Raw genomic sequence first — 22,636 nt, 5'->3', positions numbered from 1 at the left:
TCACGCATTATAAAAGCAAAAAGATATATATAGAAATAGAAAGCTAAGTTGTTTCCTTCACAAGTATAGACTCTAGAGTTTGAATTCACCTGCTTAATGCATTTTTTTAGTAGGTCATTTCTCTCTTGTGTAGGTCTTAGTCTTGCTTTTTATTTATTTTTTCATTGTTCGATATCTATATTAAAGTCTGATCCGAATTCACACATTTAAGGTCTATTTTTGGCGGTGATGCTCCCCATAATTTCTTTTTTTCATAGGACTTAAATTTGAAAAATCTTATTATGAACCATCGATCTCAACAGAATCGATGTTGATCTTGGAAGTCTCGTATCAGTTTGATCATTCATTTATTTCTTTTCATTTTATTCCGTGAAATTTTTTGACTTCGGACACTAGAGTTTTCTCTAGGCTCCAATATAATTTGACAAAAAAAACCTTTGCATTACATAAATTTTACTTTTAGTCGTAGCAATAATTATGGACGTTAAACTTCACTTATGGAGACAGACTAGACTTCCATGTTAGGAAGGAGTTGGCAACCATTATGCAATGGAATGGATATACAAGTGCACAAAAAGAAGAAGAGAGACATGCAAATGCAAAGGGTATGGCAGACCCGAAAAAGACGGAATTAATTGTGACCGCCTGCTGATTTGTGCAATTATTACTAGTACTACGTACGTTTGTTATATATGCTTGTAACTTTGTTCTCTTTTTTTTGTCTTTTATCCAACAAGCCAAGTGAGATCAAGAGGGTTCGAATTACACCTAAATTTTACTTATTAGATATTACGAGAGTGTACGTTGTAACTTAAGATTGGACATAGATTTTTGTCAATTATTTCTTTTGAGTGATTTTTTTTTATTTTCTCGTAACTTATGAACGTTTTAGATCTACGTTTGAAAATCTTTGGGCAAACCTAAAAAATTATGAAAAAACATTATAATTTGGTCGAAAAATTTGTAGGTATTAGAGATAGTTTAATATTTTATCAGTTTCAAGAATTATGTATGCTCAAAATTAGAAGTATGATTAAAATGTAAACGATGATAAAAAAAATCATCATTTTCGTAAATCAGCTTAGCTCGGATGGGCTGGAAAATCTTGGGCTCGCGTAAATTAGTCATGGGCCAATTGAGCCAGACTACCCGTAAATTAGTCATGGTCCACTATATAAAAGAGAACATACGGAGAAGAATTCGAAATTTTGAGATATCTTCTCAGAAAAAAGAAGCGATGGCGGGAAACGAATCACAGAAGCAATTCCTAACTCTTCTCCGCGAATTCGCATCTGAAAAATCTCAAGGAGGTTAGTATTTGCTCCTTCATTTCCTCCAAAATAGCTCGTGTGAAATTTTTCACCGGATGATATCAACCGATTTAATAACTGGAAATTGATTTTGTAAGCTAATTGTTCGAAATTTCCAGAGCGAAGAATAGTAAATCACAAGAAGCGAAATCAACAGCTGCAATCCGAGCTTGAACTTGCACATGCGGAGGTCGAAGAGGCGAAGAATCAGAAGGAGAGTGCTGAGCAAGAGCTCAAAGGCTATGAAGTAGAATTGGCCAGGAATGAGTCTGCAATTCAAACCCTAGAGGTTTTCGATTTCATTTGTATTTATATCCGCTTTTGTTTTCTTGGTTAATGCTTTGAGCTAATTGAAACATATCTAATTAGCTGAAATTTGAACTCCAGAAAAGCACTTGTTCTCGTTTATTTAAGAGATCCGTTTCAATTACGTTATAGGAAGGGATCCTTTGGATTCAAGATGAATTATCAGCGTATGGATCTAATGTTGAGTCTCTCAAGGTAAAAATCTACTTGAGATTTTGTTCTACTTTAAGGCGCATTTGATGCTCTGTTTTTCTGGTTATGATTGTTGAAGTTTTAACTTCTTAATGTTAGATCTGTATTATTTGTACTTATTTTATATTTGTAAATTTGAACATTATAGTATTGGCTTGCTAACAAGGCCACTGTTTCTTCTTATGAATTCACTGATCGATTGATGATATTTGAACCATCAAAAGAATAAAGAAGCAGAAAAGCGGTAATGACATGCTTCCTTCAGTTAACCTCTTAACTCTTTTTGGCCAATTACAAGCACTTAACTATGCAGAAAAGGCGTCTTTCTCTCCATTTAGTGTTCTGAAATAATCTGATTGCATTTCCTTTTCTCATTGTATTTATCATTGCTTATGCAGAGATGACTTCATAGAGAAAATGCTTGAGCTCAATGCACAGATAAGGTACAGGTTTTTTGTGTGTCCTTAATAGGCAGTAACCTTTTACTATTGAAATCCACTGGATGAAGTCAGACTAATAAGGTAGAGTTCGTCAATATCTTTATGAAAAAGTTAGAGATCATGTTTATAGCTCCAATCCTGTTGCTTTGTCAAACATACAACTGCTAAGTACAGACAGAGATATAAACCAATCTCAGGTCAATCCATGTTCGTGCTGTGCCTATGTTTGAATAGCTAACTTAGTCACTGTTCTTTTTCTAATTTGCATTTACGCGTACCTGGACCTAGAAAACTTACTAATTTAGCATTACTTGGCTGCTGCAAAATCTTCTGGATTGCGTTTACACATACCGTGGCCTAAGTAACTAACTTTGCTTTACTCTAAAAAGGCTGATTCAGTCTGTAATACTTGAAGATTGAAGATCATCGACCAATATTTTTGTTTTATATGGTTATAATCTTTGATATGTAATGACTACTATGAACAAGAAATTGTGCTTGGGGAGTGATCATATCTGTCTAGCAACTAGTTATGAGAAAGGGAAACATTTTGACCTGATGATTTAGCATCTACAATTATACAATGATTATGTGTTTTTTCGTTTGCTTTTCAAACATAATTTGTTGCGATTGTATGGTTACCGCATGGTCACAGAAACAAATATTTTTTTTTATTGAGCTGCTAGTCCTCTAGCCCATATCGTATATCATTGTTTAGTACTTACTCATAAACTACTGAACTACAAATACTATAAACTGGCTTTCATTCAGCGGTCTTATCGCTGAACTAGTACATATACCCTACTTTGAGACTTGTGCACATTAGCTGTTCAACTAGCAAAGTCTAGACATGGAGTCCCAAAGACAGTAAATATTCTTCTTTACTGTGGTAGATTGGTAGTAATTCTAAACCTTGTTTCCTTAATTTGGCAGAAAAAATTGTTACTCTACTATTTAGTTCCAGTCTTATTAGAAAAGTTCTTTCCCTGAGGGCACTGGATATCTCCAATCTAGTAATCAAAGTGACACATTAGGTCGACCACATAAAATTTAGTGGCCAGATATAAACCTATCTATTCTCATTCTAACTCCGAGGCTCATTTCATTTTAATTTTGTGACTACACTATATCTAGATTTAGCTGCACTGCTGCTAAATGGTTGAACCTTTTTCTGCTAAACTGGATGCAGGAAATTCCACGAGTCAATAGCATCTATATTCCGAAATGATAATTGCAGCGAGTCAGCATCAAAGCCCGGTCTGTTAACGCACATAGATATGCACTCTTCTTTTTGTGATGTGTTGGCGAGTTTCTTCTGTTATATGTGATGTTCAACTCTAAAGAGTTCAAAAATTCTATTGTTGCTTTTCTTAGTTTCTTCAAGCTGAACAAGAATTGTTTTACACCTTCACGAGCAGGTCCAGCTAAAGCCAAAGGAGAAGATGCTGAGGCTTTCAAAAGAGAACTCCAGAGTCAGCTAGCTCAGATAGTTTCTCAGATCACTAAGGAAGAAGAGGAATACCAAGTTGAACAGAATATTCATAGGCAGGCAAGTCATTGTGTTTTTGTTAGACCTGTCTGTTCTCATACCTTTCTTCTGTTGATGTTGTCTGGTTATTAGTATTAGCAGAACTGTGATCAGTGTGGTGTTTTTCAGATTGAAGAAGAGTTGAATAATTTGGAAAGAAAAGCATCACTGATAGAGGGAATCATAAAAGAAAATATGGAAATGCAGGAGTTAGCCAGATATCCTTTAATTTCTGTTGTTTGGTCTTCTGCTCTTTAAAGCTAATTATTTATTATGTTCAGCTCATTGGTAGAAGAAGAATGAGTCCACAGGGGATTTCAAAATTTCATGAACTATTCCACATTTAGACAATAGTCTCATTATGTCTTACTGTATTACCGAGAAACTCTTTCACACCTCAAAAAAATACATATGAAATTAGCACCCTTGCTTTAGATTTGTCAACAATTATTATGTCCTTGACTGGAAGTAAGCAGACTTCTGAATTGGAAAACAAATGTGCTTCCCTTGGTGATGAGCTACAGAAGAGGTCGGTATGTCCCAGATGTCATAAGGACAATACAGCTGCATTAAGTCAAATTCTTCAAGCAGGCGATGAGAATTAGCTTCTTGTAAGTAGTCCCTGACATTTATAACTGATGATAGTCAAAAGTAAGACCCTGAGGTGCTTACACTTCTGCTCTCACGTCTTCCACAGGCTTTATGTGTCGCTAAGCTTTGGTTTACTACAAATAGGGCTAGTTTGCATAATTGACACTCCTAGTTTTTCTACTCACTCTCCCCTATACATCCTAAAGAACAAATGTAATGGAAGCTGTAAAACCAGACATAAAGGATAGTTGTATTTCTGTTCTTTCAGCTGTCTATGGTATTTCTAAAGAAGAAAGTTAAATGTACTAGCTTTTAAATCCTAATAAAATCGTCATCACCACCCATGCTCAACCTACCATTACTGGATGTTATGGGAGGCTTGAAAGTGAATCGACCAGAATGCTTTTCTGAAGGATTTGAACTGATTGAGTTGTAAAAAGATGAATTGTTTGTTCAGCTGAATAAGAAGTCATCTTTTCAATTTTCCCTTTTGCACATATGTTGTTGATTCTTCTATATCCCTCACAATCAATGATAAAAGTGGATATCTAGCGTCTCTATTACTCTTGCCTTATACCTGCCACATACAATTAGCTCTTGTAAATGGATGTTCACAAAATCATCCATAATGAGCTAGAGATCAAAGAAACTACAGTGAACAATGAGTTGGATACTTACATCTTTACTAGGAATTGTGGAGGGGACTGAAAGGAGGAAATGGAACCAAACTTGAATGGGCACACTTTTGATCTTCAACTAGTACAGAGAATAAAGCGGAGACAGGCCGATGGTCTGAGAACTTGCTTTCACTGCGGAAATAGGAAAGCTGTTTCACGCCCTTACCATGCCATAGGATTCTATCACACCTGTCATTAACATTCCAAGTGTCATGATAGCAAGTATGAGCCACATAGTGGCTAGCAATGACTAGTACTTGGTCAGATTCCTAAATAGTCTTTTTTCTTTTTTTAATTTTAATCATCAGTTTTGGAAAAAGGACTAGACCTGACTCCTGATGTTTTCAATTATCTGGTGGATGGAGTGATGTGTGTGTTTTTTATGGGAGGTGGGGGTGATGAGTCATTCACTGGTGAATAACTGATGAGAGTTCTAGATAAAAATGTAAAGTGATGACTGTACCATGCTGGAGTTCTTTGCTTCTCCCCCGCTCTGCTTGGAAGTCCACCAGAATATCGATTGCAATTGGAAGAAGAATATTTGTATGTGGGTGCAAATTCTATATCTCCCTCTTGCCAACCCTGAAACACTCCACCGTCTTCTAGTTCCTTCCCCAACTGGTCAAACTCTTGCAGCGCACTCCAATTTTTCTTCTTTATTAATTCCCTCGCTAAATTGTCTTCCAAGTACAGTCTGTAGTTGAGATCTCCAAACCAAAATATCTGGCTGTTCTACAAGAAAATACATCTTGTCAGTTTAGGTGGAAAAATCTCATCATTTTTTTATTCAATGGAGTTCTAATAATTATAAGAAATCCTCTTAGCTTCTCAGTTCGATATCTTTTCTATGAATCCAATTACTGTCCAAGTCTTTATTATAATTGTCATTATTATTGTTGTAGTTTTTGATTCGAAAGGAAATTCCTACGCCAGTGTTTTTATAAATCTGACTTATCCCTAATTTTGAAACAAAATATGTTTGAATATATGTTAAAAAGGCGTAATTAGTTAGGTATGAGAAATATGACTTACTCGTGTCCTAAGATGGTGAGAGGATGATTTTTATGGCAGTCTTCTGACAGCCGGGGGAAAGATGTTCTCCTAAAAATTTCTGTGACTTGACGGTTCCTTTTCCCTTCATCACCTTTCTTTTCTCCTGAGGCTAAGTGAGCTGCCACAAAGCAAAAACTAGTTCCTCCTATGGACATGCTCACAGAGACTGATCCTTTGTTTCCCAAATAGCCCATAATACCACAAGCTACTGAAGAGACCTTCACTTCCGAGACACAATATTTCTTTAGCAATGTCCTTCTCATCCAGACACTAATGAAGACACCAACCATCTTCTTGCTCGCCATCAATTTGTAACTACCAACACAATCTGAGAGCTTATATTCAGTTCTAGACTGACCTCTTGCTGAAACTATTTCGTAGTCACTCCTCAGTCTAGTATATGATTCAGTGGCTTGATCATATCGATAATTATCATTGGTGATTGGATTGACCATGGGTGTTAACCAGGCACCACCATACTTGCTGTTTAGAGTTTTACCGATGAGCACATTCCAGTTAGTAGCTTCTGTTGGATCTTCTGCTCCAATTACAGTTTTAGGCTTTAGAGGGACTATTTCCTGGAAGCTGCTAGTGGAAAAGTTTCTTCTTAAATGACCAAGTCCTCAATGATGAAAAAGGAAGGTTATACTTTGAATTTTATACATACCCAAGAACATAAATATCTGCTGCTTCTTTCAGATTCAGCCACTCATCCAAATCTACAGCTAGACTTCCCACAGGAGATCTTCCTGCAACATTCCACGTACCCACAAAGATTCTACAGCATAAAGATCGTCAAAATAAGTATTATCCTGTTAAGCTTTAGAGGTCCATAACATGATATTCCAACTGATGCTCACCTCAATTCATTGTTTAGAATGCATGGTCCTCTGTCCAGTGACCTAACAGAAAGACCATTCATGCACTCATCATCTTGTCCGTCGTCATCTGTGGAAAGCAATCAAAAAGGAACACCAAAAAAATATAAGAAAGAAATTTGAATACAGAAAAATGAAATAAACGAATAAACTGGAGGCGCGACGAAAGCCAGATTACCAAGAAACGAAATAAACCTGAAATTTCGCTTAAATGGGATGCATCAGCTCTGCTTCTTCTCTTGCTAAACCACAACCGAAACACTTTCCGTCTTGATTTTCTTTCCTTGTTACCCATGATTTGAAATAAAGTCCATTCCAAAGACTATCAGTTTCATCAAAGAGATGACAACATCTCAAGTTGGATGGCTGAAGAATATCCACATGTCTGCCTTTTAGGTTCTGGGTAAAGCTATTATTGTATTGGTCGCCTTGATAGAAAATGTTGTGGAATGGACGAATGAGACAAACCCATAATTTATGCGATAATACCAAGATTTAAAGAGAGAGAGAAGAAAAAGTCAAAAGTTGTTGAATTGCACATTTGAGAAACTTCCTTAATGGTCTTAATTTATTTTCACTGAGTTGTTCAACCAGCAATAAATTATTGGCCGCACAAGTTTCCATCAGTTTTATGATTGTGGGGTTGTTTACGAGCACAGTTCATATAAATCTTGTGTGTAACTCTTTATCCGTGACTAAAAGTTATCATACCACATGGCCAGATCAATTCAGCAAACTGTCTAAGTCGTGCATTAGTTAATTACTCATTCCCAAGCACGCCACCTAAGCCATCTTTACAGCCGTACACATATACATCATTGTGTGATCGCTGACTTTTCATAGACCAAGCCTCAAAATTCATCACGTCTTAATCAGCTACCAAGTATGCTTGGACTTTTCAAATATATTGTCATTTTTGTAACGGATGTTCCAAAAATGCACTGCTTTGGTGGATCTGACACACACACATATATATATTTTATCTTTTTTAAGAGTCTGAATGTCGCAGTAGTCGCTTTCAGGCACGAACAAAGTCTCACATTTAAAATAAATAAGCAAAAAAATGTGGGAGCATTTGGAAAGGGTAAAAAAGAAGAAGCAAACTTCTTAATTGTGTAATATTATATGGGGGAAATATGAGTAGACTTTGTTGAAGCAAGTAATATCACACTAATAATTAAGAGTACGTCTTTGCTATGGCTTAGCCCAATAACCATTTTCCTCGAGTTAGACACAGCTCCAGCATTCAAGTGAATTAATGTAGACTTGCAACATATTAAGCTTCCTGATTATACATATTCTTGGACAATTTATAATTTAATGTTTTTTCACTTATACTAAGTTTACACCTCTTATAATAAAATGTTACTTGGTTACCAATCCTCTATTTTAGATTATCCCCACCCCATGAAGAGAGTGTGACAGTAATTAGATCCTAAACAGATTGAGGTAAACAATTTATTTTCCAAGTCCGTTAGAATTATCAGCCTCAATGGTGACAGATTCATCATTATTGAAATGGAGTGTAGAAAAATTCTTCGGTTTTTTTTTTCAAACTTAAATAGCCGCCCACCTAACCATGGTTGAAAATTTGAAGGCATTTGTTAGTGTTCCGTGCAGCAACAAGGATATTTAGTACTTGTTTAAGTACTACTACATGGTGTGTGGAATATTAAGATGACCTTAGGCTCAGGGACGTGAACAATAAAGTGGTCCATTGAGAATTAGAAGACCTAAATTGCTTAAATAAAATGTATGATTTACATTTAAAGAGGATGAGGTCGACTTCCGACACATAAATATCTGTACCTTTCCTAGGTTGTGACATTCTACCAGAATTAATTATAGCTTTGATTGGACTGACACCGGCTTTTGCGGACACCTCTGGAATGGTTCTTCATTCACCGTCAGAATACTTCTTACCGTGTGGAATAAAATTGATGACTTAAAAGTTTGAAATTTATTAAGCTAGCGTTTCGTCCTAAATTTTTAATTATTTTTGGTAAATAATATTAGGCCAAGTTTTTAGTGAAATTACACCATGTGTTTGGCTTCAAATTTTTCCAAGAATATTTGACTATTTCAAAAAATATGATTTACTCATAAGTTTTAAAAACTATTAAAATATCCATAAATTTGTAACAATTAACAATACAAAATAACAACATAAGTAAGACAATACATTAATCGTATACTCAAATTTGTCACTGATTCGGTTATAACTATAACTCATTAAACACAAATTGTTCTTTTTTTTCTCAATCTTGTCACTCAAATTAGAAATCAAACTTTTTCGGAGGAGGTAGAAAGTAGTAACAAATATTAGTTGGAATTAATAAACAATAGGTATTTTTTATAAAATATAAAAAATTGGGGTAATTTTTGAATTTTAAAAAATTCTCAAATACTAGTTTTTTTTAGTACTTGAAAATTTGGAATGCGTGGCAAATATATTTCTCAAGCTATATGACTCAACACCACTTTTCAAAATTTTCTCAAGTATTCTTGGGGTCAAACGGATCCTAAGAGTTCTCTCTTAAACTTGTTCACTTTATAAAATTGGTATAACAATTGACATAAAGAAATTCAGATAGATTGAGTTGAAATAGTTTAGAAAGGAAAATTGCCAAAAACATGAATAAGAAATGAATACAAGGAAAAATTAAAATTGAAGAGGGAATTAAATATACTTAATTATGAGATAGAAAAAATTAAAGCTCTTTACCCCTCATTTGTACAACCTCAACCAAATTGAAAAAATATTAACTTTAAAATCTCTTATTAATAATTCGTATATAAATTAAATGTCATATAAAACAATATAATATTTATGAGGCCGGATCTAAGGCAATGACATTCGGAGTCTAATAACCCTTCAACCGCCCTGCTATATTAATAGGAGAGTAAATAATATTAAAGTTTATACTTGCTTGTCTTTGTCCCCATTTTCAAAGCATACTAGCGTACAAGCAACATAAGTTGAAATTTATTAAAATAAAAAAAGTGCAAATGGATTACTTATATGAATAGGTCCGGAAGTGGTAAGGAAATGTTAGTTTTCCTATTTGAAATTTAAAAGTACTTGTTGATTCCACCTCTCTTTTAAAATGTTTGTCAACCCACATCCCCCTTGATTCCCTCGAGGGAATTTTTAAAATTTTATTCTTTAAGGAACAAGAAGGATAGACTTTTCAATATTAAACTAGTTGGCAATAATAATAATTAAAGGCATTAGTTGATGATTTAATGCAAACTAGGATGAGATGTTCATGTTGGTAAGTCAAAATTTAGGAAATATGCTTCGCTGTCAGAAATCTAGTTGGGACCCGACTAATTCATTATATATCTACTCAAAAAACAATTACTAGTATTATTTAGTGTATTTCAATTATGTGATACTAATTTTTTAGTAGTTTGTTTTAGGAATAATGAAACATTTTTATATTTGGATGCATATAACTATAAAAGTCACATTTTACTCTTACCATGCAAATGTTATGACAAATTCAAAAATTATAAATTTTGAAAGTCTATTTTTCTTTTTAAATTTCATGAAAAATCTAACCTTTTATTATTATTATTATTATTATTGCCACTTGCAGTAGCTTTCAAACTATAACATGCAAAACCATTTTGGTCGATAGACTAATGACAAAAAGTGTCACAACTTTGTGGTGGTATAGTGCTTAACCTACACTTTGATAATTGAGGGTTCAGTAAGAGTAACCTTTAGGCCCAATATTACTGTTCCTAGAATAGATAAGAAAGACTATAATTTGGGCCCAATAGGCCTTCCAAAAAGTTGTATAAGGTTCAATTTTCATTGTCCCTCTTTTCCAAACGTAATAGATATTTTCTTTTAAGGCCAGCGACTCTACCACTAAGTCTAGGTATCAAAAAATGGCATCCCAGTCGGGTGCATAAAGCAGCAGGGTCTGGAAAAGGATCGCACTGCGTTCTTTATGCAAAAATATTCATGAGAAGAACAATAAAAATGTTTGGATATTTTATACTTAAATTATGCAAGAAACTAGCATTGCGCGTGCTGTTTTTACAGCAGGCCACACAATGTGGGACTATGATAGGTGCAAAGATTTTATACTTAAATTAATTTGCCTCATGCTTACTTGAAGCAAAAAGGTGTGCTGTGGTGAAGCATGTACAGTAAAAAGACACTACTAATCATGACATTTTAAAGTTGTCTAACTTAAATTATTGCTCTTTTAACTTTTTATTAGTTCAAAATTGACACACTATCCTATAATAGATCATTCGAATAGAAAAGTTTCAAAGATGTCAGCTTTTGTTTTCAAGGTTGTAACTGAAATATGTTAAAGGATAAACAGTGCTTCGAAATTGTGTGACAGTAAATATATAGAGACAAATTTAGTCTAGGTTTTATGTTTCAATTGAACCTATTAAAGTATATTCACATATACTCTAATAAGATTAATTTCATTACGAATTCACTGCCTTTAGATTCAGAATTCACCTTGTGCACACATATAATAAAATTACACTCATAATGAATTTACTACCTCTGAATTGTGAATTTTGCCTCTCGTGAACAACCTACAAAAACTATAGTTTTAAAAAAATAGAACAAAAAGTGTAACTTGTAATTAAAGATCAAGATAGGTCTTTCTATTCAGAAAAATCTTTAGCATTACACAAGTAAAAATGCTTTTGAATGAAAAGAACCACCTTGATTTTTTTGTTCTCTCAACTAGAATAGTTGATCTAATTTAATAAATGGGTCTACGTTTGGGAAAATTTTTGTCACCTCCTTTGAGTGAAATTGAAGTTCGAATTCTACAGCTTTTGCTATAACTATAAGCCTTTGCATCAGATATTAAATGTTGTCTGAACATTGCTATAAATGCCTCTGCTCTTTCATTCAATTCCTCCATTGAAATTTGCTGAGCTTCATCTAATAATTGTTCTTCTTTGTTTTCCTTATTGTCTGTTATTTTTGGATATTCCTCTTTCACATCCTTTGTAATTGCTACTTCTGATATATCTTCAACACAAGGCGCTACATATTTCTTGCATTCTTTCCTCACCTTTACCTGTTTACAATAAAATTAATAAATAAATTATAAGAATATGCATCCATTATAATAATTTCATGTGTTTGCAGTCAAGAATGTGACCTAATAGTCACTTTTGGTTAGAGAAGTGACGTGAGAACTATGAAGTTTCTAGTTTAAATCCGATCTAAGACAAAACAAATAAAAATTGGTGATTTCTTCTCATATGTCAAAATTTTGATGGACAGAGTTATATGATTACAAATCAGAATTAATTGAGTTGCACACAAATTGACTCAGACAGCACGATTATATTTATATATATAAAAAAATCATGTCTTCCGCCTATACATAAAAAAAAATCAGCTAGAATTCATGTCCAAAGGCCTACTAAAAGAATCAACGACTTTTTTTCAAATACTACTTTTTTTCTAAATATATATCGTCTAATTCATGTCCAAACGTTTTCAGATGAAATAGTCATACAATTCGAACAATTTCTCACCTCAATCTTGGATTCAGTAGTAGTAGTGTTGTTGCTGGTTTCAACAATTGGAGTTGTGGGAGTAGTACTTGTAGATGTAAAAAGAATAGCTAAGAGTATGAGATTAAGAGCAAGAAATGCTATAAGTCGCCATTGTTCCACAAAAGAAACTAAAATTGCACGTTCTAAACATGCCATTAAAGCAGCCACTCCTGCTGCAAACCATACTGCTTGTAATTTGTCTTCTTTCTTTCTTTCCTCCATTTTTACTACCATCACCATTTCTATTTTCCTTTTCTATTTTGGACAAAAAAAAATAAACACAATGTCAAAAGCTCTTTATTATTTATTTGAATTAGTGAGAGTTACAAAGAGGGGGATTTTTATAGAGTGAGGAGATGGGTAAAATAATACTTGAATTTTGGGTATATTTACATGAAATGCCACTGGATTTGTGGGTCATAGTTTAATTATCAAGTGATGTTGACTAGAGAGGATGTTTTTTTGAGGGACAAGGAAACATTCTCGTCTGCTATCACAGAAACCTCTGCACTCAGCTCTCTTTTTTGTTTTCTTATTACTTCATTGTTTCTTACTGTTTGGCTTTTTTAAAATCTCAGGCGTGCACCGGCTTTTACCATTAACATGTTACCACAACAATTTAAACTCTTAATCATAATTTTCATTAAACTATGAAGAAGTAAAAGCATACAAGAAATTAAAGCAGATTCTTTTTTTATTTGTTTGTTTTTCATTCGGTGTTCAATATCTATATTTGAATCCAATTAAGTTTGATATTGCATTGGAAAATTCTATATTGGGTAAAGTGTTTTCTAATAAAGGCGATTTCGTACTTAGGAATCATACCCAAACATTGAATTTCCTCGTTCTTGTATAAATTTGAGGTCCAACATTTGTAGGAAGTTGCCTAGAAAGAATACATCTTGTTTTTCACCAAAAATGATAGTAACACAAGATGTCTGTCATATGCTACTGAATACTGTCTAAACACTCATATTGTGACATAATTAGTCCATATATTCTAATTATAAGCTGATGCTTTCGAATATTCTATTGATCCATTCTAATAGTACTAATCATCACTTCAAATCCTGCCCCTCTATTATGTTAGACCTATTCCGTGCAGTAACCAGTCTTATTTTACTTTCATCTAACCGATTTCGCCTTTCATCTGACCTTAGAACCAACATAGACTATTCGTGTGATGGTTGGGATCCATTCATTTTTAATCAGAGGACTTAGGTTTGAGTCCCTATGAACGTAAGAAAATTCAATTTAGAGTGCCATCTCCATAATGGACCCTGTGCGAATTCGGATATTTTATTAGAAAACCAAAAAGGAAAACTGACATTAGATTGTTTTTCAACTCTGTTGTGAAATCTTTCGTATCAGTAAGTAATTCATATTTCAATACTTCCGATAAGTGAGTTTTTAAATTGACAAGTAGAACTATCAAAGGTAAAATGACAAGTATTAATTAATTAATTAATGATAATGTGTATCAATTTTCAAAAAATGAATAAGAAGGGAATCCAATGGTGAAAAGAGAAATGAATGGTATGTGTCACTGGACTTGAGGAGTCTAAAGGCACGCCAAGGTCCTTTTGATGTTTACCATTTAACACAATTGGGACCCAACTGCTGTCCGATGTGTTCACATCATCACTATTACTATCCAAACATATTTTGTTTCTTTAGGTCAACCATCTTACTTTGTTCATTTCAAATTTTCCTCTATTTCTTACCAACTTTGAAACAAAACATCACACGTTGGTCCCGCCATTGGAATTTGGATTGAACAAAAAGCAATTACTATAACTATACATGATCCAACACCTAAGAATGTAAATCATGAAAATACGATGTTGTGCAGTAGATGGAGTTGTTTTTCCCTCAACCAAAGGTCTCAGGTTCGAGTACAGGATATGGAAAAGTTCTAGCTAGAAGTGTTACCCCACGAATGAGGCCCTATTTGGCGTGAATCCAATTAGGCTTGAATGCGAGTATATATCGAAGTAGGAAACTCAAAAAAAATTAAAAATTATGAAAATCAGCAAGGTTCAAATCTTGGTAAATTGTTAGGTAAATGCTTCTCATCTATAAATCAAGGTGTGCGTGCATATGCTAACCTAAACACCACATTTATGAAAAAAAAAAAACTACACATTCCCCTATGGCTGTATCCTCTATTAGTCTCAAACTATGTTTTGAATAACTTCTTGCCTTAAACTCACTGTTTTGCGCCGAAAATGAAGAGATTTCGAAACTGGCAAGTGAATTACCATTTACTAAAGAGTTCAATGAGTAATATACATCAGCATAAAAATCATTTCATAGGATGTTTTCATTTGAAAAGTTATACCAAGGTAAATATAAATATAAAATATAGTATATCTTTTTTAAAAAAACTGGGGTGGGGGATGTTCTCTGATTTGTTCAAATTTCAACTGGTGGTGAATGGTTATGGTCAAGGCAGTAGACAGATTGATATCATCAAAATGAGTCACAAAATTGACCTTCCTCTCCAGTGTAAATCATGAATATAACATCTTCCACAAATAAAACACCAAAATGAAGAAAATTCTGTCGAGAAAAACTACTCATGATTATGTAAAATTATGTTTCTGGAAAGCAAGCAAGCAAACATTAGGTTCACCACTTTGCTTGTACCAAAAGAAGTTTGTCACGGACACAGCTTACAACTAAAGACGAATTGGCTTATACATCTTCATTAAGTTGAAACCATTATGTCACTTTAGAGACAATTAGCTGTATTAACACACTTTAAGGAAGAAAAGAATAGATAATGGCACTTTTAGAAAACAGCTCAACTATCATATTGCCAGGATAATTACACGATAATCCGCCAGAGATAGGAAAGAACAACTCTTCAACTATATATTAAGCCATTGCTGATGTACCCGAAAATTGAATAAATATGGAATTACATTCCTCAAAAAGCCTTATAAATTTACGTTCTTCAACATCTATAGGACTGCAAAACTAATGCCACCAGCTTCTTCCAGACAGAGAGATAAGCTGCAAGATTGCCATAAATGTCAGACATGATTATGTTTTAATACATGAACGCAATCATGTAGATATGGGTAAGAATTGAACTACCAGTTCAAAAAATGCTTTTGTCAACGGCTGAGAAGATTCTGACTCTATTTCAACTAATTGGTTCTTTCATTTCAAACGTAGAACTTCCTTTGAGAAACTCAAGTATGCAACAGTTTTATGTAACTGCTATTATTTTGTATTATGTAAATATGATTTGAGAATTACTTGGAAATAGATGGTAAAATTCAAGAAAAGCACTACTACTTCCAAAATCACATGCCTCTGTTAACTTACTCCAAGAGGATTTCCGGATATTGGGATTTGGGATGTTGAAGTCTCAACTTATCTTAGTTGTGACATCAGAACACAGTATAAACTTTAAGCGCCATTCATGATAGAGCAAATAATATGGAATCTATAAATTATTGAGTTGTATATAACTAACCTGATGAGCAACCTGGACCAAATGTTTACTTCTTAAAGGCGAATCTTTCAACGCTTCTGAATCCTGCAATCTTGGATCAATGTTTTCTATCTCGACAGACTTTTTCTTCACTGAGCAATCTGGAGAAGAGTTCTCATTTGGGTTCAACAAGTTATCTTTCTTACGCTTCCTGCTGAACGTATACTTGAGAGGCGTCATATTGTTACCTTGAAGATCTGATTCCTTACTTCCTTCACATGCTTTGGTATCTCCAAGGATAGATTCAACTGGTAACACGCCGAAGTTGAGCAGCGGTTGATCATCACCCTCCTCTACCATCACTGAGACATCTATCAATTCTGTGTCGTCCTTGTGTGCATCATTATCTGCACATGCAAACTTTCTACATATCATGTTTTCTACAGTGAAACCTAAGGATGCCGCTTGAAAACTAGTACCCTCTTCAATACCACCTTCACCTCCTAATTTCGTGGATTTCACAGTGCATTCAGCTGCATTGGACTTGCTATTAGGAAAAGATGGAAATTGCAGTCCAGGTCTCATTGGCTGATTAGAAAGGGAGCTATGTGACAATGATGGAGGGTAACTAACGTCCAGGTATTTGACGCTTCTTTTCCTAATGCTTCTACGAGCAACAGCAATGTTTAGACCCTTGTTTTGTGGCCCTTCTTTACCTGACACAAAAGAACTTCCTGCTACATTATTTCTCTCAGTATTGGTGGAAGGACTATTAGGACTGTCATACAAAGTGTCTGTGTGCAAGTATCTTGCAGAACAACGAGAAATTGCTGGCAATGGTCGTTGAGAAAACACCAGCTTATTACAATGAGCCTTGCAAAAGCTATTTTTGGTTTTGCCATATCGAGCTTTTCTTCGCTTTTTTCCTAGGAATGTATAGGGCCGCTGCATAGAGGCATGGCCCTTAAGTTGTTCTTCGCCAACTAAATTCTCTGCTTTCATAGCTTTAGATGATGGTGCAATATGTGCTTCACCATCTCGTCCACTAGGTTCAGTGACCTGTGTAACTTTAATGGGAAAACTTGGATCATCTCCAGAATGCAATCTCTCATCTGCTAAGCTCATCGCTATTGCACACCATCCATTTTTATAAATCTCTGGCTCATTAAGGTTGTCCTTTGAGTAATTGCACAATGCTGTGTCTGACATGTCTACTGATTTGCAGACCTTGGATCCCAATTCGGTAGGGAATTTTAACGACTCTGAATTATTTACATTTGACTTGGCCATGATACTGTTGTGACAAACCAAATCCTCTTTTGCATGTGGTCTCAGGTGATGGAGAGGCTTATTTTTTGCTTCATTCAACTGTTCATGCACATCATGCAATTCTGCTCTAAGATCAATTATCAGCCCTTCAGCTTCATTAAGCTGAGCTTCTAATTCATCAATTCTTCTTTGTTGATTTTGAGACAAACTCTCAGCTTCAGTTGTCTGCATTAAAGATTAGACATATCAGTTTCTTTAAACTGTGAGATATGGGAATCAACATCCTGCTAGGATATACTATCATATCATTCATGTAAAATCACTTCCCAGAATACAAAACCAATAGACAGAAATGTATGTACTACAATTATTTCACCAAAATGGGGTTCACTTAGATCCCAAAAGGGAACCTCTTGCCATGCTGATCTAGTCTCCAATTTCTGAAGGGAAGAAGCAATGCCCGGCTACATTATTAGCACCTCATATTTTTAATTTGTGATACTTTTAACAGTATAACTTCAACACTTATAGAAAATGGATTATATATGAACAAGGATAAGCTTTAAAGTCTTGTCTTGGACACAATGAAGTCTTTATAACATTTACTTCGACCTTCCTCTGATTTTCTTTCAAAATCAAGCCTAGTTTCCATGCAACTTAAAATTCTAATACGATGTAACAAGCATTGTGATGCAGCACTTAATCTGTTATGAGTTCTGTCCAGTATAATACTACATTCCAACAGAATTTCTAAAAGTCATATCTTTATAAGGGTGCTATATGATCGAGTAAGCCTATCAATCTTCTAGCTGATGGAAAGAAAAATATATACCATTACTCACCCATAGATCGAGCTAACCTAATAGAAGCAAACAATTGTAATGTTTATCGATAAAAGCCTTTGCTCAAGTCAAGCACACCACAATTAACTACAATCGCACAGCTAAATCAAACCTTAAATTCACTTTTCCAATTTCTGCAGTTAGAATATCTCAAATGAGCGAAAAAATTAAGTTGTTTTTTCGCAGTAATTGAATTTAGTTTCCTGAAATTATTAGTAAGGTTTTTCATAACATAGTCATTTAATGTATAGTTGCATAAAAAACAAAAGTTAAATTCAATACAAATGAAGATACACTATATGACGATCTTCAAAGTAAACAAAATTCAATCAATCAAACAATTAGTCAGCTTAATATAAAAATTCACATGTTGGATACTACCTTAGCATCAATGATTAATTTCAAACGAAGCAGCATACGAAGGGCTTCCTCTTTCGTAGAATGCAGATCCTGCTGAAACTTAAGAGCTTTTTTCTCCGATGCCATAACACGAGCTGCCGCCTCCTTTGCCATGTTCAAAATTATCCCCGCATATGCTTTCTTCACAGCCTCCATTTTTCTATGATAATCCAAACTGATACCGATCAAATTACAAATAGTTACAAAAAAATTAATAACAAAGGGGATCGAAATGTATCTCACATCTAGTGATGAAAAATGTTAAATATGCTTCTGTAGCTCATCCATGGCGGTTAGCAGTGAAGTGAAAAGGCAAATATGGGTGATTTGGTATGAAGCAAATCGACGCTTGCGATTCTCACAAAAAAAAAAAAAAATCAGTTACGGGTTGGTATATGGTACAAAGTCCAAAAGCGCGCATAATATGAGAAAGTGGGGCCATCTAACGCGTAATGCTTTTGAAAATTTTCAAATTTTGAATTACAACTCTCAAATCCTCCTCCCCCTTCAAAAGTTTATAAGTTTAACAAAACCGCTACTTCTTCGTTTCATTTTATATGAGTTAATTTGATTTGATATAGAATTTTTAAAAAAATACCTTTAAAATTTATGATCTAGAATAAGTAATACATATTTTAAAATTGATATTTTAAAGTTAAATTATTACTTAATATATCAATATGTCATTTTTTGAAATTGACTAAAAAAAATAATTAAATCATATAAAATGGACAGATGGAGTACTATTTTTCCTTTTTATTTTTCTTGCTATAAGAGATTTTAAAAATAATATACATAATTTCTTTACACGATCATTCTTCTAACAAGTTGCAATTTTGATCGCCAATAATGAAATATCAAATCTGACATGTATTTAGTATACATATTGAGACTAGATTAAACTTTAATTCACATTGGAGAATTTCATATCGGACGTAAATGTTTTTATAACATAAGTGATCCCATACATAAAATTCGAACATGAAAATTTTAATTATTGATGAAGAAATTATTTAACTCTTTATCGTCTTTAGCAGAATTATAATTTTTATTAAGGGGGTCGAGAGATAAAGAGGTAAACACACAAATAAATCAAGGAGAGTCAATACTTATTATATATACATAAAAAAAAATTGAATTTATGTAATGTAATTTTTCGACGAAAAGAGTTCGGGAGAAATCCTACACTTGTTAGTCTGGACGCTTATAAGAATCATTCGGTAGTTGGTTTGAATTATGTAGAAATTATCTATGCAAGTTTTAATCATACGGATATTAGTTACATGGATACTAGTTATTTTATCTTCTATACTTCACATTTAAAAAATGCACAATTCCTCCTAACTTGTACATTTGTATGCATGTTTCTAAATTGCAAATCAAACGTCGTAACAATTTAAAATATGAATAAGTTGTCTCCTTACTAGCCACCAAATGTGGCGTTATCTCACTACAATAAAACCTCTTTAAACTAATACTCAGTAAATTAATAATCTCTTTTCCTTCCGTCCCGACTTGGGCCAATGGAAAAAATCACCAATTTCGATAAGATAATGAAATAATATATTTCTAAAAGACCCATATATAAATATATGGTCCCATTAATATCATAAATTAATAATTCTTTAAAAGTACGAATATATCTAAGACAATTTAGTGAAATATGATTCTTTTGTGTACTGTTTTTTTCTTAAAATTTAAATCTAGTTGAAGTTTATCTCGAACTTTTCTTATTGCATCCAAGAGCTCTGATGTTGTCTTTTCAAACTGCACTATAAAATTGTGAAGAGTTCTAGATTCGATAAGTGTTTTCTTACGCGTAACTGGTTCGAAAGATATAGTATCATCAACATCACTTTTTTCCGATGGTATCCACAATTTCTTCTAAGCTCTGGATCTCTGAACATGTATCACTTTCACCCGGATAATCTAACAGGTTATTGACATCCATTTTATTGTGGTAACCGAGATCATTAATCATGACCCAAGTTCATAATTGGCGTTTTCACAAGTGGGTTCATTCAAATTCTATGAGATTGCATCCCCCAAACGAATTTCACAGTGTCGAAAACAATTTTCTAGTGTCTCTTGCATAACATTTGTTCTCCAAGCAGGAATTGCGAAATTGATAGCATCCAAAACATTAATCTTTGTTGGATTAGTTTGTCCCACTTCATAGCCTTCTAATATCCTACGATAAAATCTTTTACGATAATACATCTTGAACGAACTTATTATCCTAGTATCACAAGGTTGAATTTTGGATGTCCTATTGGGTGGCAAGAAAAACAATTCAACATTTTTTAGTCCTTCAATATTTCTATTATGGGATGGACAATTATCTACCATAAGCAAAACTCGTCTACCATGCATTTTGTGGTCAAACCAACGAATATATTCATCAAAAGGCACATTTGTCATCCATGCTCTTTTGTTTGCACGATAGTGACAATTCAATAAATATGATACATAAATTAGTAATATACAATGATTTTGATGTTTCGTTATACTTTATGTATAACATTTTTTTTTTATGTGAAATCAATAAATATGACACATAAATTAGTAAGATACAATGATTTTGATATAATCAAAATTAACATTCATTAAATCTCAAACCATTCTTTAAATTAATAAATATTAATTTATCAATTAAATAATATCTCTATAAAATAATAAAGTTTCATGGTCCCACCTATATTAATTTATAGAGGTTTTATTGCGCTAGAAATAAAATATTTTTTTCCACTACGAATCAATGAATTTTTTTTTGTTATAAAACATGACTTTTCATTTATTTTTTCTCTAAACCAGTTTACTGGAAAAATGATTTAACAATTTCTCACTGAAAATGGAAAAACTTTTAAATTTTTCTAAATAAAAATATTATTATTATTTTTCTCAGCAATTCAATTAAAATATATACGTGGAAAGAATATTTTTCGCTAAGAAATTCAATGGGAAAATAGTGAATTTAGCGGTGTCTCATTAGCGTTACTGTCTTAAATTGTCGGCCTTCATATATTGTCTAATATATATATTTTTTCAAGTATTTCATTAGAAGTACTTGAATAATGCTCAGGCTTTTGTTATAGATAATCCTTTATATTCAGATGTAATTTTGCATATTTCAAAATTATATTATTTTTTCCCATGAAACTCGAGGTTGCATGCTATAATTTATTTTTATTTTTTTTAAGAATAAATACAAATAACAAATATTTGTGTGCTTATACCCATCTTGCAACCCCATTTTGTAGCGCTCTCCTATAGTCCTATTGAGTTTATGAGTAGAAATTTACTTGTATTTGATGTTTTAAACAGATAAAAATAAATAATTTTTGTTGCCTGATGACATGTTTATCAGTTTATCGTAGTGAACACTTCATTTAATATATGATCATAATCATTTTTTGAATATAAATGAAGTAAGAATGTTAATACCAATAGCGAGAATAATCACAAAAAAAAACAAGAAAAAATAAATTAAAAAGTAACAATTTATATATATATATATTCCAATTGGCCAAATATGTAACTTACCCCTTCTTTAAAACTTGAAACTTATCCCAAAAAGTGGAAAAAGTATAATACATTTAAATTAGAGACTTAATAAGAAGCTTTTAACGTTTTAAATGTAATCTACATAGTATTATAATTTATATAGCTTCGATAGAATTATGAATTCACTATATCTTAAAATGATATAAGTTACTTGTACTAGTAAAACAAAACCAGAAATACTATACTCATTATGTCTTGAAAAGTTCGTCATATTTTACTTTTTGATAGTTAAAATTGATATGTTTTAAAGTGATCGAGGAAATATATTATAGCAATCGTAAGGCATCGATATGTTTTAAAGTGATCGAGGAAATATATTGTAGCAATCGCAAGGCAGGAAATATAAATGAAAGGAGTTGAATAAAGTTAAACATGGTATTGGAAATCTTAAAAATCTGTAGTTTTTATTTTTATTTTAAAGCAATTCCTACCCACATGCATGAGCTTCGGGTAACCAAATATGAATTGATACCATATGAACTGGAATAATTGGATCCGCTCACTAAATTCTATAGTTTTTTTTTTTAGTTTTCCACTCGGTGTTCGGAGTCCATATTAGAGCTCTGACTAAATCCGAATCGCGAAC

The 22,636-nt window shown here is 33.2% G+C and overlaps 4 protein-coding genes across 5 annotated transcripts; 1 reads left to right on the top strand and 3 right to left on the bottom strand.

Moving 5' to 3' along the window:
* The first annotated feature begins 1,204 nt into the window (after positions 1–1,204).
* On the top strand, positions 1,205–4,375 carry LOC125848101 (autophagy-related protein 11). The gene is made up of 8 exons (XM_049527905.1): positions 1,205–1,310; positions 1,430–1,599; positions 1,749–1,811; positions 2,033–2,052; positions 2,207–2,251; positions 3,438–3,505; positions 3,667–3,797; positions 3,906–4,375. Exons 1-8 carry the CDS (start codon positions 1,238–1,240, stop codon positions 4,032–4,034), a joined length of 699 nt encoding a protein of 232 aa, XP_049383862.1. The 5' UTR covers positions 1,205–1,237; the 3' UTR covers positions 4,035–4,375.
* On the bottom strand, positions 4,096–7,494 carry LOC125848099 (type IV inositol polyphosphate 5-phosphatase 7-like). Of its 2 annotated transcripts, none has more exons than XM_049527904.1 (7): positions 7,154–7,494; positions 6,958–7,045; positions 6,765–6,875; positions 6,077–6,682; positions 5,508–5,771; positions 5,046–5,233; positions 4,096–4,944 (listed from the first exon to the last, which is right to left on the bottom strand). In XM_049527904.1, the coding sequence occupies exons 2-6, from the start codon at positions 7,017–7,019 to the stop codon at positions 5,053–5,055; spliced, it is 1,224 nt and encodes a 407-aa protein (XP_049383861.1). In that variant the 5' UTR covers positions 7,020–7,045; positions 7,154–7,494; the 3' UTR covers positions 4,096–4,944; positions 5,046–5,052. The 2 variants fall into 2 exon arrangements, with proteins under 2 accessions (XP_049383861.1, XP_049383859.1); XM_049527902.1 differs by having other exon boundaries at positions 7,171–7,494.
* Positions 7,495–11,535: 4,041 nt separating this feature from the next.
* LOC125848462 (uncharacterized) lies at positions 11,536–12,800 on the bottom strand. Its single transcript, XM_049528325.1, has 2 exons — positions 12,511–12,800; positions 11,536–12,044 (listed from the first exon to the last, which is right to left on the bottom strand). Exons 1-2 carry the CDS (start codon positions 12,769–12,771, stop codon positions 11,721–11,723), a joined length of 585 nt encoding a protein of 194 aa, XP_049384282.1. The 5' UTR covers positions 12,772–12,800; the 3' UTR covers positions 11,536–11,720.
* Positions 12,801–15,327: 2,527 nt separating this feature from the next.
* LOC125846780 (uncharacterized) lies at positions 15,328–18,867 on the bottom strand. Its single transcript, XM_049526379.1, has 4 exons — positions 18,730–18,867; positions 18,469–18,646; positions 16,019–17,470; positions 15,328–15,549 (listed from the first exon to the last, which is right to left on the bottom strand). The coding sequence occupies exons 2-4, from the start codon at positions 18,640–18,642 to the stop codon at positions 15,514–15,516; spliced, it is 1,662 nt and encodes a 553-aa protein (XP_049382336.1). The 5' UTR covers positions 18,643–18,646; positions 18,730–18,867; the 3' UTR covers positions 15,328–15,513.
* Positions 18,868–22,636: the final 3,769 nt, after the last annotated feature.

Source organism: Solanum stenotomum, chromosome 12, assembly GCF_019186545.1.
Source record: "Solanum stenotomum isolate F172 chromosome 12, ASM1918654v1, whole genome shotgun sequence".
Lineage (NCBI taxonomy): Eukaryota > Viridiplantae > Streptophyta > Magnoliopsida > Solanales > Solanaceae > Solanum > Solanum stenotomum.
Note: the sequence above shows the minus strand (reverse complement) of the source record. Positions and strands in the feature narration are given on the sequence as shown.

Coding starts and splice junctions, on each gene's coding strand:
- LOC125848101 (XM_049527905.1), top strand. CDS start 1,238: ATGGCGGGAAACGAATCACAGAAGCAATTCCTAACTCTTCTCCGCGAA. Junction 1,600..1,748: donor CTGCAATTCAAACCCTAGAG/GTTTTCGATTTC, acceptor ATTACGTTATAG/GAAGGGATCCTTTGGATTCA. Junction 2,053..2,206: donor AATAAAGAAGCAGAAAAGCG/GTAATGACATGC, acceptor TTGCTTATGCAG/AGATGACTTCATAGAGAAAA.
- LOC125848099 (XM_049527902.1), bottom strand. CDS start 7,270: ATGGGTAACAAGGAAAGAAAATCAAGACGGAAAGTGTTTCGGTTGTGG. Junction 7,046..7,170: donor CCATTTAAGCGAAATTTCAG/GTTTATTTCGTT, acceptor TGCTTTCCACAG/ATGACGACGGACAAGATGAT. Junction 5,234..5,507: donor AAGCAAAGAACTCCAGCATG/GTACAGTCATCA, acceptor TGTTAATGACAG/GTGTGATAGAATCCTATGGC.
- LOC125848462 (XM_049528325.1), bottom strand. CDS start 12,771: ATGGTGATGGTAGTAAAAATGGAGGAAAGAAAGAAAGAAGACAAATTA. Junction 12,045..12,510: donor CTACTGAATCCAAGATTGAG/GTGAGAAATTGT, acceptor TATTGTAAACAG/GTAAAGGTGAGGAAAGAATG.
- LOC125846780 (XM_049526379.1), bottom strand. CDS start 18,642: ATGGAGGCTGTGAAGAAAGCATATGCGGGGATAATTTTGAACATGGCA. Junction 17,471..18,468: donor AATTAATCATTGATGCTAAG/GTAGTATCCAAC, acceptor TCTTTAATGCAG/ACAACTGAAGCTGAGAGTTT. Junction 15,550..16,018: donor TGGTCCAGGTTGCTCATCAG/GTTAGTTATATA, acceptor GCAATCTTGCAG/CTTATCTCTCTGTCTGGAAG.